The 11,493-nt window shown below is 42.3% G+C and overlaps 1 protein-coding gene across 1 annotated transcript in view; it reads left to right on the top strand.

Moving 5' to 3' along the window:
• The window catches only part of Syap1 (synapse associated protein 1), a 28,717-nt gene that overhangs the window by 12,406 nt on the left and 4,818 nt on the right, over positions 1-11,493 (top strand). The window contains exons 3-4 of the mRNA XM_031384023.1: positions 2,080-2,219; positions 10,991-11,139. Of these exons, the coding sequence (XP_031239883.1) occupies positions 2,080-2,219; positions 10,991-11,139 (289 nt within the window). The remainder of the gene's footprint in view (positions 1-2,079; positions 2,220-10,990; positions 11,140-11,493) is intronic.

Below are 11,493 nucleotides of genomic sequence, written 5' to 3'. Positions count from 1 at the left end.
AAAAAAAAAAGAAAAAGAAATAAAGAAAGCGAATTGCCTTTAGCTGGACAGATGGCTCAGCGGTTAAGAGCACTGACTGCTCTTCCAGGGGTCCTGAGTTCAATTCCCAGCAAGCACATGGTGGCTCACCATCTGTAATGGGATCCAATGCCCTCTGCTGGTGTGTCTGAAGAAAGCTACAGTGTACTGTATACATTAAATAAATAAAACTTTAAAAAGAAAAAACTCAGCACTTGGCGGATTTCTGAGTTGGAGGCCAGCCTGGTCTACAGAGTGAGTTCCAGGACAGCCAAGGCTACACAGAGAGACCCTGTCTTGAAAAAAACAAAAAGAACAAAAAAGAAAGAAAAGAAAAAAGAAAAAAACTGAGCTGGGCAGTGGTGGCGCACACCTTTAATCCCTTTAATCCCAGCACTTGGGAGGCAGAGGCAGCTGGATTTCTGAGTTTGACGCCAGCCTGGTCTACAGATTGAGTTCTAGGACAGCCAAGGCTACACAGAACCAACCCCCCCCCCAAAAAAAACTGATGGTAAATATGCATATTAAAAGTAGGTGTATTAGACTGGCTTTCAGAATGTGATTCAGATAGTCCAACAACTGTCTCACAGTGTAAAGCTGAAAATCTGGTAGTTGTCTACTCCACAGGCTGAATGTCTGCATTCCCTGTCTGGTGCTGCAATTCCAGAAGTTTTCTGGATAGCTACTGGTCTTAGTCTACCTGGGAATCCCAAAGAGGTTGTATTGAATACCAGCTGCAGTAACAGAATAGATGAATTTGCCACAGAGAGTAAGGACAAACAGGCAAAAGCAAGGTTTTTCTTGTGTCCTTATATGTGGGTTGCCAGGTTTAGGGTGGGTCGGTCTTCTTCAAATAATCTGATTCATAAAATTGCTCCCAGGAGTGCCTATCAGCTTGGGTGTTAGTTGATTCTAGATGTAGTCGTGTTGACAACCAAGATTAGTCATCAGTAGCACACACACCAGATATAGTAGAGATAGGTGCCCAGGAGAGAGTTATATTGAACCAACCATAAATTGTCTGTAACTAGTAGGATTCTGTGTTGTGTTGTTTTACTTTGTTGAGGCTGGCCTTAGACTCATTCTATAGCAGAGGCTGCTAGCCCTAAATTTCTAATCCTCCTTCCAAGTACAGGGATTACAGATATCAATACTATACCCAGTTCTTGATTCTAGGACTCTCGATTCCATGCTTTTCTTGAATGTTTTGTAGGGGGTTCATGGTGGTGGTAATGGTTTTCTTTTTGTTGTTGTTGCTTTATTTTGGGTTTTTAACTTTTGTTTTATGTGTTTGGGTGTTTTGCCTGCATGTATGTCCATGCACCACTTGGATGCAGTGCCTGAGGAAGCTGGAAGAAGGTGTTGGATCACCTAGAACTGGAGTTACAGACATTGTTAATTGCTGTGTGGGTGATTTCAGTGGAACCTGGGTCCTCCGGAAGAGCAGCCAGTGCTCCTTAACCACTGAGCCATCACTTCAGCCTCATATCCTCCCTTTCACTCCAAAGACCCTAGGGATTCAACTCAGATAGATCATCAGGCATGGTGACAAACACCTTTACCCACTGAGTGATCTTACCAGCCTAGTTTTTTGTCTTTTTGAGACAGTCTCATGTAGCCCAGGCTGACTTCCAAGTGTCTGTACAGATGATGCTGACCTTGAAGTCCTAATCCCCCTGGCCTCTGCCTCCCAAGTGGTGGGGCTACAGGCCTATTCTATTGTGTTTTGGCCTTGAGTTAGAATGTTTCTAAACCTAAAGGTGTTTATGTGATTAATATGATTAATATATGTTTATGTGATTTTTAACTGTGTTATTTCAGTCAACTGAGTGAACTGTCTAGCTTCTTGGGAGCCTCTGTCCAGATGAGTGTTAGAAAAAAACATGAAAGGATGAATTGTTCTCCAATCTCATTTAAGTGGGCCAGTCAGTGACGGCTCAGTGGACTTTGTGACTGAAGACTGTTAAAATTCAGTGTATGGATCCATGATACTTTGTGACCCATTAATTGCATTTTATAACACCCCCCCTTACTGGTTTTTGTCTCCATTTCTCATCACAGGACAAGAGGAATTTCCTCCGTGACCCACCAGCGGGTGTGCAGTTTAATTTTGACTTTGATCAGATGTACCCTGTTGCCCTGGTCATGCTCCAAGAGGATGAGCTACTAAGCAAGATGAGATTCGCCCTGGTTCCTAAACTGTAAGTACCATGTTCTCCAAAGAGACACTGCTCACTCCTGCAGTGGTGATTTCTGTTTCACTGTAGTATAGTGATTTCACTTTCCTAAGGGCTCTAGTTACATGCTTAATGTTAGGGACTAGGGAAGAGTCATTGAATGAAGGCCAGAACCCTCCCTACACTACCTGTTCATCCAAACAGGCCTTGCAGCCCTTTGGAGGCCCTATGAACTTGGCTGCATGCCCAGAATGGAAAGAGAGGGCCTACTTGGCAGGAAAGTCAGGATAAGGAGATGTGCTCTTTTGCCCAGTTAAACAGTAGAACGTGTTTCCTTCAGAAACGAAAAATAGACCCAAATAAAATCAGGTCTGTAAAGGCTTGCCTTTTCCTTGAACTCCCAAGGCTTGTATTCATGCTCTGCAACAGCTGTTTTCTTCTTTCTTTCTTTTTTTTTTTTAAACCAAAGAAAGGCCCATCCCTATTCATAAAATCCCAGTTCCCTTTAGGGCTCCAAAGCAAGCACTATTCTGTGATACTTGGTCATTGGTCTGCCAGCAGAGGGCATCCTTCCCAGCTGCAGCATCCCTGGGGCTTTGTTTTCCTCTGACTCTCCTGTAGGGTTTTTGCAGTACTGGAAATTGAATTTAGGACCTGGCTCACACCAAGCAATTGTTTGAACACTGAAATACAACCCTGGACCTCTTTTTGACTTTTTATTTTAACATAGAGTCTTACTAGATTGCCTAGCTGGTCCTTGAAGTCACTGTATATCCTCAGCAGGCCTTGAATTTCCAGTCCTCCTGCTCAGGCTCCTACATGAATGGGTTTACAGACCTGAGCTATCAGGTTTGGTTAGGGGGAAGAGGAAGAAGATGGTGATGATGATTGTCATTGCTATTATTTTGTTCATATTTTTGAAGCCAGCTTTTGAAACAGGGCTTGGCTCAAGACTATAATCCTAGTATTTGCGAGACGGTGGCAGGAGGGTTGTAAGAAGCCAGCCTAGGTCATAAGTGGGAGACCTTGTTTCTAAACAAAGCCAAAGACAGGCCATGGTGATTCACATTTGTCATCCCAGTATTTACGAAGTTGAGACAGGAGAATCTCTTTGAGTTTGAGGACAGCCTGGGTTATACAGTGAGAACCTATCTAGAAAAAAATAAAAAAACAAACAAATCTGGCATTCTTTATTTTGTGAGTGTCCCCCTTCTAGAGTGTTCTTTTTTTTTTTTAAGATTTATTTATTTATTATATGCAAGTACACTGTAGCTGTCCTCAGACATCCCAGAAGAGGGCATCAGATCTCATTATCCATGGTTGTGAGCCACCATGTGGCCACCAGGATTTGAACCCAGGACCTCTAGAAGAGCAGTCAGTGCCCTCAACTGCTGAGCCATCTCTCCAGCCCCTACCCCTTTTTTTGTTTGTTTTTTTGGTTTTTGTTTGTTTGTTTTGAGACAGGGTTTCTCTGCATAGCCCTGGCTGTCCTGGAACTCACTCTATAGAACAGGCTGGCCTCGAACTCAAAAATCCGCTTGTCTCAGCCTCCCAAATGCTGGGATTAAAGGCATGCACCACCACTGCCTGGCTAGAGTGTTCTTAATCCTTATTTCATGGTTGCAAAATCTTAAGATTCCCCAAGGGTACAATTTATAATTCTCTCAAATGTCTTCTTTCAATAAACTTTCCTCAGAAACTGGTTGGAGCTCTTCCTTCTCAGTTGTGGGCTCCACTCCCTTGCCTTCTGTAATAATGGCACTGTAATGAGGGTACTTGACCACCTTATGTTGAGATGGCCTTTACAGCTGGAGAGACTTAACTAGCTGTAAGTAGATAGCTTCCCGCTAGAGGATTCTTCAACCTCCTTGCCAGCTGCAGGCAACACCACAAGGGCCTGGCCTGCAACCAGTTCGTATGTAGGTTGTGTCCCACAGCTTCAGGATGGCATCACAGCCCCAGCCTCAACTGTACCAGGTGAGCCTGCGTCACTCATAGGACACTGTTAGGCTGATCTCATAGGAAGGGCAGGAGGTGGGAGAAAATAGAGCTATCTCCCCACTCGTGGGCCCTTGTGGCCTCTGTTCCTGGGCCTGTCCAAACTCCTGCCCAGTAAACAGAATATATTGTTTCAAACAATGTAGGGATGAATAAAACACATATTCTGCCCTTACAGATGGTCACAAGAATAATTTCTTTTTTTTGTTTGTTTGTTTTTTTGTTTGTTTGTTTGTTTTTCGAGACAGGATTTCTCTCTGTATAGCCCTGGCTGTCCTGGAACTCACTCTGTGGACCAGGGTGGCCTTGAACTCAGAAATCCGCCTGCCTCTGCCTCCCAAGTGCTGGGATTAAAGGCGTGCGCCATCACCGCCACGCTTCACAAGAATAATTTCTAACTGAGCATGGTAATCCCAGTATTCAGGAGACTGAGGATAGAGTTGGAGGCCAGCCTGGGAGAGAAAGTGTAAAACGTGTGTGTGTGTGTGTGTGTGTGTGTGTGTGTGTGTTTGTTTTCATTGAGGAGACCCTATATAAAAAAGTCTTGCTTGAAAGACTGGAGAGATGACTCAGTGGTTAAGAGCACTGAGCACTGGCTGCTCTTCCAGGGGACCCAAGTTTGATTCCCAGTACCTTACATAGTGACCCACAACCATCTATAACTCTAATTTCCAGGGGATCAGATGCTCTCTTTTCTGGCTTCTGTGGGCACAGGCATACACATGGCTGCACATGCATACATGTAGGCATAAAATAATTTTTTTAAAATCTACCTTGAGCTGGTAAGATGATTCAGTGTGTTAAGGCACTTGCTGCCAAGATTGAGGACCTGAGTTAAGCCCTTGGGGTTGCATGGTGGAAGAAAACTATGAGACTTGGGAGAACTAAAATTGGACCTGCTTGCCTTACCCAGGGTCTTAAGCCAGTGTCAGAGCCAGGTAAAAGTGAAGTTGCAGCTGAGTGTTAGGAGCCTGAGACAAGAAGATTGCTATCAGTTTGAGGGCAGTTGGGGCCTCACAGTAAGTTCCAGACAAAGCTTGTGTTACAGGCTAAATGAAACTCTGTCTTGAAGGGAAAATTGTTGAAGTTGTGAAGAAGTTGGCTGCCTATGTATCTTCAAGGCCACTTTTAATTCTGAGCTCTGTGAAATCATCCCACTGAACTAACCTTGGGTTGTACTAATGTCTCTACAGTGACTCATGGGCTCTGCTCTTTTGATGAACAAAACATTTGGGCTGTTTTCTTTGCCAGATTCCCTCCCTCTTGATGTAAGAGAGGCAAGCATGTTGCAAAAACCTTCTACATCACCCTCTAGGAAAGAATCACCCCAGATGACATTGTAAAGTTCTAAAAGGTCCTCTGATAAACCTATTGGGTACAGCTATAGTTCCCAAACTGCTTTTTCTGCTTTTGTGGTAGATCCTAATGCTAAAGCATTAGGACCCTGTGAGAAACACTCAGCCTTTGGCTGGAAAACATGTGGTTTCTCTCCTGCTGTCAGAGGGCCTCAGAGTGTGTCTGTGATGCAGCCGCAGTGCACTGGCTGGTTTCAGGCTACCGCAGGGAAGTGCTAACATGCTCATGTACATTTTGAAATATAGGTCCAGTTCTTTATTTTCTAAATGAAGTGACTGTTTTTCTTCAGAAAGAGTATCCCAGATGATCAGTGTGACACCTAGAGAAGAAAAGACCTATATTTGTTTATAATGGCTTGTTTTTGCTTTTATGTTGAGGTTATCTCTTGTTTTTTTCTCTCTTTCTTGTGCCTTTGAGGTTTTGTGGTTGTGGTTGTTTGAGTTTTCTGTGGTTAGTTGGCAGTAAGGTCTCACATACTCAGCATTGTTCTGGAATGCTATATATAATGGAGGATAACCTTGAAATTGTGATTCTCCCACCTCTACCCTGAAGTTCTGGGATTATAGATTTAGGCACTATACCCAGTTTATATGATGCTGGGGTTAGAACTCAGAGTTTTGTGTGTGTCAGGGTAAGCAAGCACTCTACAAGCTTTGCTCTATATCCAGATGTGCACCCTTTTAGGTTTGTCTTCCAAGCCAGAGATTATAATTGAGAGAACAGTCATCAGTTTTTTTAATTAGTATTCTGAGACAATGAAAAGTTAGAAAGATTTGAAGTACAATACAAAGACCATTTTTAACTCAAATTTATTTGTGAAGTTAGTTCTCTCCTTCCACCTTTACATGGGCCCTCAAAGTCATTAGGTTGTATTTGTTTACCCAAAGGAGGGGTCCAGAAGAGGGCATAAGACCTCAGGACCTAGAATTACAGAACTACCCAGTGTGGGTGCTGAGAACCAAACTCCGGTTCCTCTGAAGTAGCAGCAAGTAATCTTAACCACTGACCCATCTCTCTAGCCTCCTGTTGTTCTTATTGTTGCTTTTTTACTTTTAGTTTTGAGACAGTCTCCTGTGTAATCGAGGCTGGACTTGAACTCAGGATCCTTTTGTCTCAGTCTCCCAGAGAATATTTTTTGTTTTCATTTGATTTCTCATTTGTTTTTCACCTGATATCTCATGACTTTAGATTCCTTTGTTGTGAGGAAGGAGTACTGGAGATGAAACCCAAAGCTTTGTACATGATAAGCAACTGCTCCATCACTGAGCCCTCAAGTCCAACCTGGAATAATTTATTTCCTACAGACATTCATTCTCTCCCACAACCTCAGTGTGTCCATCAAATTAGTCTACATGTGACCATCAGATCACACACATTACTACAATCTGGTTTTCATGCCCTATATTAATGTTTTATTTGTTCTAGTAATATTTTTAGCAGAAGAATCCACTTAACTTCACAAAGAATACAGTTAATGTCACAGATTGCATTTAGTTCTTCAGTCTCATCAATCTGGTTCCATTCTTTGCACCTTGTATGGGGCACACTGCTATCTGTCCCTGCACAGTTCACACTTTGTTCACTTGAAGGTGGTGTCTGACAGGCTTCTTAACTATAAAAGTAGTTTTCCTCTTTGAAAGTAATCAGTGGCAAGAACCGAATAGCAAAAATCTAGCCTGGGCTACAAATGACTATAATAATAATAATTAGAGATGGGCATAGTTGTATAAATCTGATCCCAGTACTGGGGAGGAGGATTACTGTGGGTTACATAGTGAGTTCAAAGCCAGCTTTGCATACACATCAAAACTCTTTTTTAATAAACAAGCAATGGCTGGAAAGATGGCTCAGAGGTTAAGAGCACTTGGTGCTTTTGCAAAGGATTCAGATTTGGTTTCTAACACCAATGTTGCATGGCTCACAACCACCTGCAGCTCCAGCTCCAAAGGATCTGATGTCTTCTGGACTTTTCAAGTACTGCAAACACATGATAAGTTTAAAAAGCTGGGGTTAGTGGTAAATACATTTAATTTTAGCACTTAAGAGACTGAGACAGGAGAAGAGCTCATAGCCAGTCTGGGCTGATAATAGATAAAGGTGAGCTATAGAATAAGACCCTATCTCAAAGGGAGTTGGAGGGAGAGAAAAGAAAGAAAAGAAGAAAAGATAATTAATATTTTGTGAGTAGAGACCTTGATGGTGTTTGTGTGTGTGTGTGTATGTGTGTGTGTGTGTGTGTGTGTGTGTGTGTGTGTGTGTTTTGAAACAATGTCTCATGTATCTTGCCTGGAACTGGCTGTATATTCAAGGATAACCTTTGACTTCTGATCCTCCTGAATGCTGTGTTTTACAGCCATGTGTCCCACCATGCGTAGGGATCAAACCCAGGTAGGACTTTGTATATATTAGGCAAGTGTTCTAACAATTGACCTATATCTCAGCATTAAAGACTTAATAAAAACATAATATCTGGGGAGTCAGAGGGACAACTTGTGTGAGTCAATTCTCCTTCCACCATATGGAGCTCAGGGATCAAACTCGGATCATTACTCTTATCGGCAAGTGTGTTTACCCACTGAACTATCTCATTGGCCCCTTAGGGACTTTGAAATTTTATTCTGCTAATCACATTTCCATATATTCTTCTATTTATATCCATATAGTCTCATGCATTTGATGCAGTGGGTTGTTATCTATTATTTTGATGCTCAAATCATCACTTTGATAGGTGGGGGCTCAGTTAGAGACATCTTTAGCCTTTGGTTGTTGCTCTGTTTGAGACAGGGTCATACTATGTACCCCTGGCTGGCCCAAAACTTACTATATAGATTAGGCTAACATCAAATTTAGAAATCTACTTACCTCTGCTTCCTGGGATTAAAGGCATGAGCCACCACACCAAGCTCCAAGCTCATTTTTATTTTTACCTTTCTCTAACCCTATGATCCACCATTTATGCAGAAAGTTCTGGTACCTCTTAGTGGAAAATAAGATTTATTCTTCCTTATTAGCATATATTAGTTAAATATAATAATGGGTTTCAGAAAATAACATGTAGAAAGCAAGAACTGAGCAGCATTGGGATGTCACTTCTCACCAGCAGAAGAGGCAGCTAGGGAGTGTGCACATGTTCACCTGTGTCCCTGTGGAATGAAAACTGTCCACAGGGATTATCTTTTCCAGTAAGAATTACTCTCATGTTCTTCTGCCGTGTTTGTATCCCTGCTCTGTAAGGGATAAAGCCTAGTTCTGTGACCTAAGTTCTGTGACCTTTAATGTTTTTATTTTTCAGTTCCCTCCATGTAACTAAGTTCTCGTTTCTGACTCCTCTCCCTCCTCCACTTAGATACCACCTTTTTTCTGCTTGGTTCTTATTTTCCTTCTAGGCTACCTATTGTGTGTCCTCACGATACCCCACTTGAGCACCAGTGCCTCATGCCAGGCAAATCCAATATATAACCAAGTTTGAAAACCATTGTGAGTTCTCAGGTTGAATAAATAGAATTTCAGTCTTTATCAACCATCTCTCAGATGGTCATAGGTGTAATTTTGTAGTAGGGTGCTTGCCTAGTTTGCACAAAGCCCTGGGTTCTTTCCCCAGATTTGCTCCGTACCCAAAGCCTTTATAACCATCTCTCATTCTGTTTCTAAAGATTGCTAGTTATTTTAGCAAGCTTCCAGCTAATATATTTTCTGAGGAATAACATCAAGCCATGGTGGCAAACACCATTAATCCCAGCACTTGGATGAGACAGGAGGATCAAGGCCAACCTTAACTACATAGTGATTTTGAGGCCAGTTTGTGATAAATGGGACTCAGTCTTTAAAAACAAGCAAGGGCTAGGGAGATGACTCACAATGAAAACACTTTCCTGCAAACATGAGGACTAGACTTCAAATGCTTAGAACCCATGTAGATTCCATGTGGATGTGATAAAAATGAGTATATAAAGAGATCCTGGAAAGGATCCTTGAAAAGAGTATAAAGGGGACGCTGGAGCCAGCTGAGCAGCCAGACTAGCAATATCTAGACTGGCTATATCGATGAGCTCAGGGTTTGATTGTGAGATCCTACCTCAATACATAATAAAGTGGAAGAGCAGTTGAAGATTGTTCCCAGTATTCAACATTGAGCCTCCACCTACACATGTGCTCACATGTTCAGACATGTATACAGAACAAACACATGGAAAGTAGAGATCAAAAAATAATAGCCACACCAGGTGGTGGTGGCACATGCCTTTAATCCCAGCGCTTGGGAAGCAGAGCCAGGCAGATTTCTAAGTTTGAGGCCAGCCTGGTCTACAGAGTGAGTTCCAGGACAGCCGGGGCTACACAGAGAAACCCTGTCTCGAAATCCCCCCAAAAATAATAATAATAATAGCCACAATAGATTCTTCCCACTGCCTAAAAGCATATACTCCTTCAGAAAATTGCAAAGGACTCAGTGTCCTGGCTCTGCTTCCAGTCCCCCTGGTTAGTCAGACTGCCACATAAGAATGCTTTATTTTCTTCTGCCAAGGATCATTCGTGTGTGTGTGTATGTGTATACTAAGAAATAGGAGGCCACCAAGATAGCTCAGCAGGTAAAGGCACTTGCTTATCACTTAAGCTCATGCCACACCTGGCAAAAGAAGAGATCAGACTCCTGAAAGTTGTGCTTTGCATACATGCACATACACACACAGTAAATAAATGTAATGGGTTTTTTGTTTTTTGGGTTTTTTTTTGTTTTGTTTTTTGGGTTTTTCAAGACAGGGTTTCTCTGTGTACCCCTGGCTGTCCTGGAACTCACTCTGTAGACCAGGCTGGCCTCGAACTCAGAAATCCACCTGCCTCTGCCTCCTAAGTGCTGGGATTAAAGGCGTGCACCACGGCATAAATGTAATTTTTTAAAAAGGACTGGAAAGATGGCTCAGCAGTCAAGAGCACTGTCTGCTCTCCTAGAGGACCCAGGTTCAATTCCCAGCACCCAATGGTGGCTCATAGCAATCTGCAGTTCCACTTCCAAGGGATCCAATACCCTGTTTTCGCCTCCGTGGGCCTTGCACACATGTGGTGCACAGGTATGCATGCAAGTACAACATCCATACACATAGAATAAAATAAGGAAAAGAACAAGTACTGAAATTTCATAAGCATTGTATAACCCATCTTTTGCACTTGTGGAAAATATAATTTGGTTTATCCTGTTATTTAGCTTTCACTTGTAAATGATTATTTCCTTTGGCCCTCACAAGGTCTAGAAAACACTCAAGGAGTACAGCTTTAGCTTGGTAGTAAATTGCTGGCTTGCCTGGCATGCATGTGAAACCCTAAATACCACCCCTGGAGCCAAATAAATAGATGGTCTATTCTGGTCTCTGCTGTGCTAATGTGTGTACCCTTGACACACACACACACACACACCCTGTTCTCACATGTGTCACTGTCTGTCAAAGTGTGAAGGAAGAAGTATTCTGGAGGAACTACTTCTACCGAATCTCCCTGATTAAGCAGTCAGCCCAACTCACTGCACTGGCCGCCCAGCAGCAAGCCTCTGGAAAGGAGGAAAAAAGCAGCAACAGAAATGATGATTTGCCCCTGACAGGTACATTCTGGGGAGAAGAATTGATGTAAAAATATTCCTGACTTAGAGATGCTAATGAGCTTGTCATCTTGTATGTATCAAAAATGTTGAGATCTGTACAGAAAAATTATTTTCTTTCCAAAGGAAATTTTCTTTTTTGGTGCCATTTATGACCCAGCTTACATGTGTCTTCCCCAAATATTCTTTTACTTTGCTATCTCATTGTTGGTTCTTGGGATTTTTTTTGTTGTTGTTGTTGTTTGTTTTTTTGTTGTTGGTTTTTTTAGTAGTAGTCGTTGTCGTCGTCATACTCTTGAATGACAATCATCTTTCCCATGTCTCTTTTCTTACCCTTTGGTCTGTTTAGTTTTTGTG

The sequence above is a fragment of the Mastomys coucha genome, chromosome X (genome assembly GCF_008632895.1).
Source record: "Mastomys coucha isolate ucsf_1 chromosome X, UCSF_Mcou_1, whole genome shotgun sequence".
NCBI classification, from domain to species: Eukaryota; Metazoa; Chordata; class Mammalia; order Rodentia; family Muridae; genus Mastomys; species Mastomys coucha.
The sequence above is the reverse complement of the archived record's forward strand: the minus strand, read 5'-3'. Positions and strand labels throughout refer to the sequence as shown.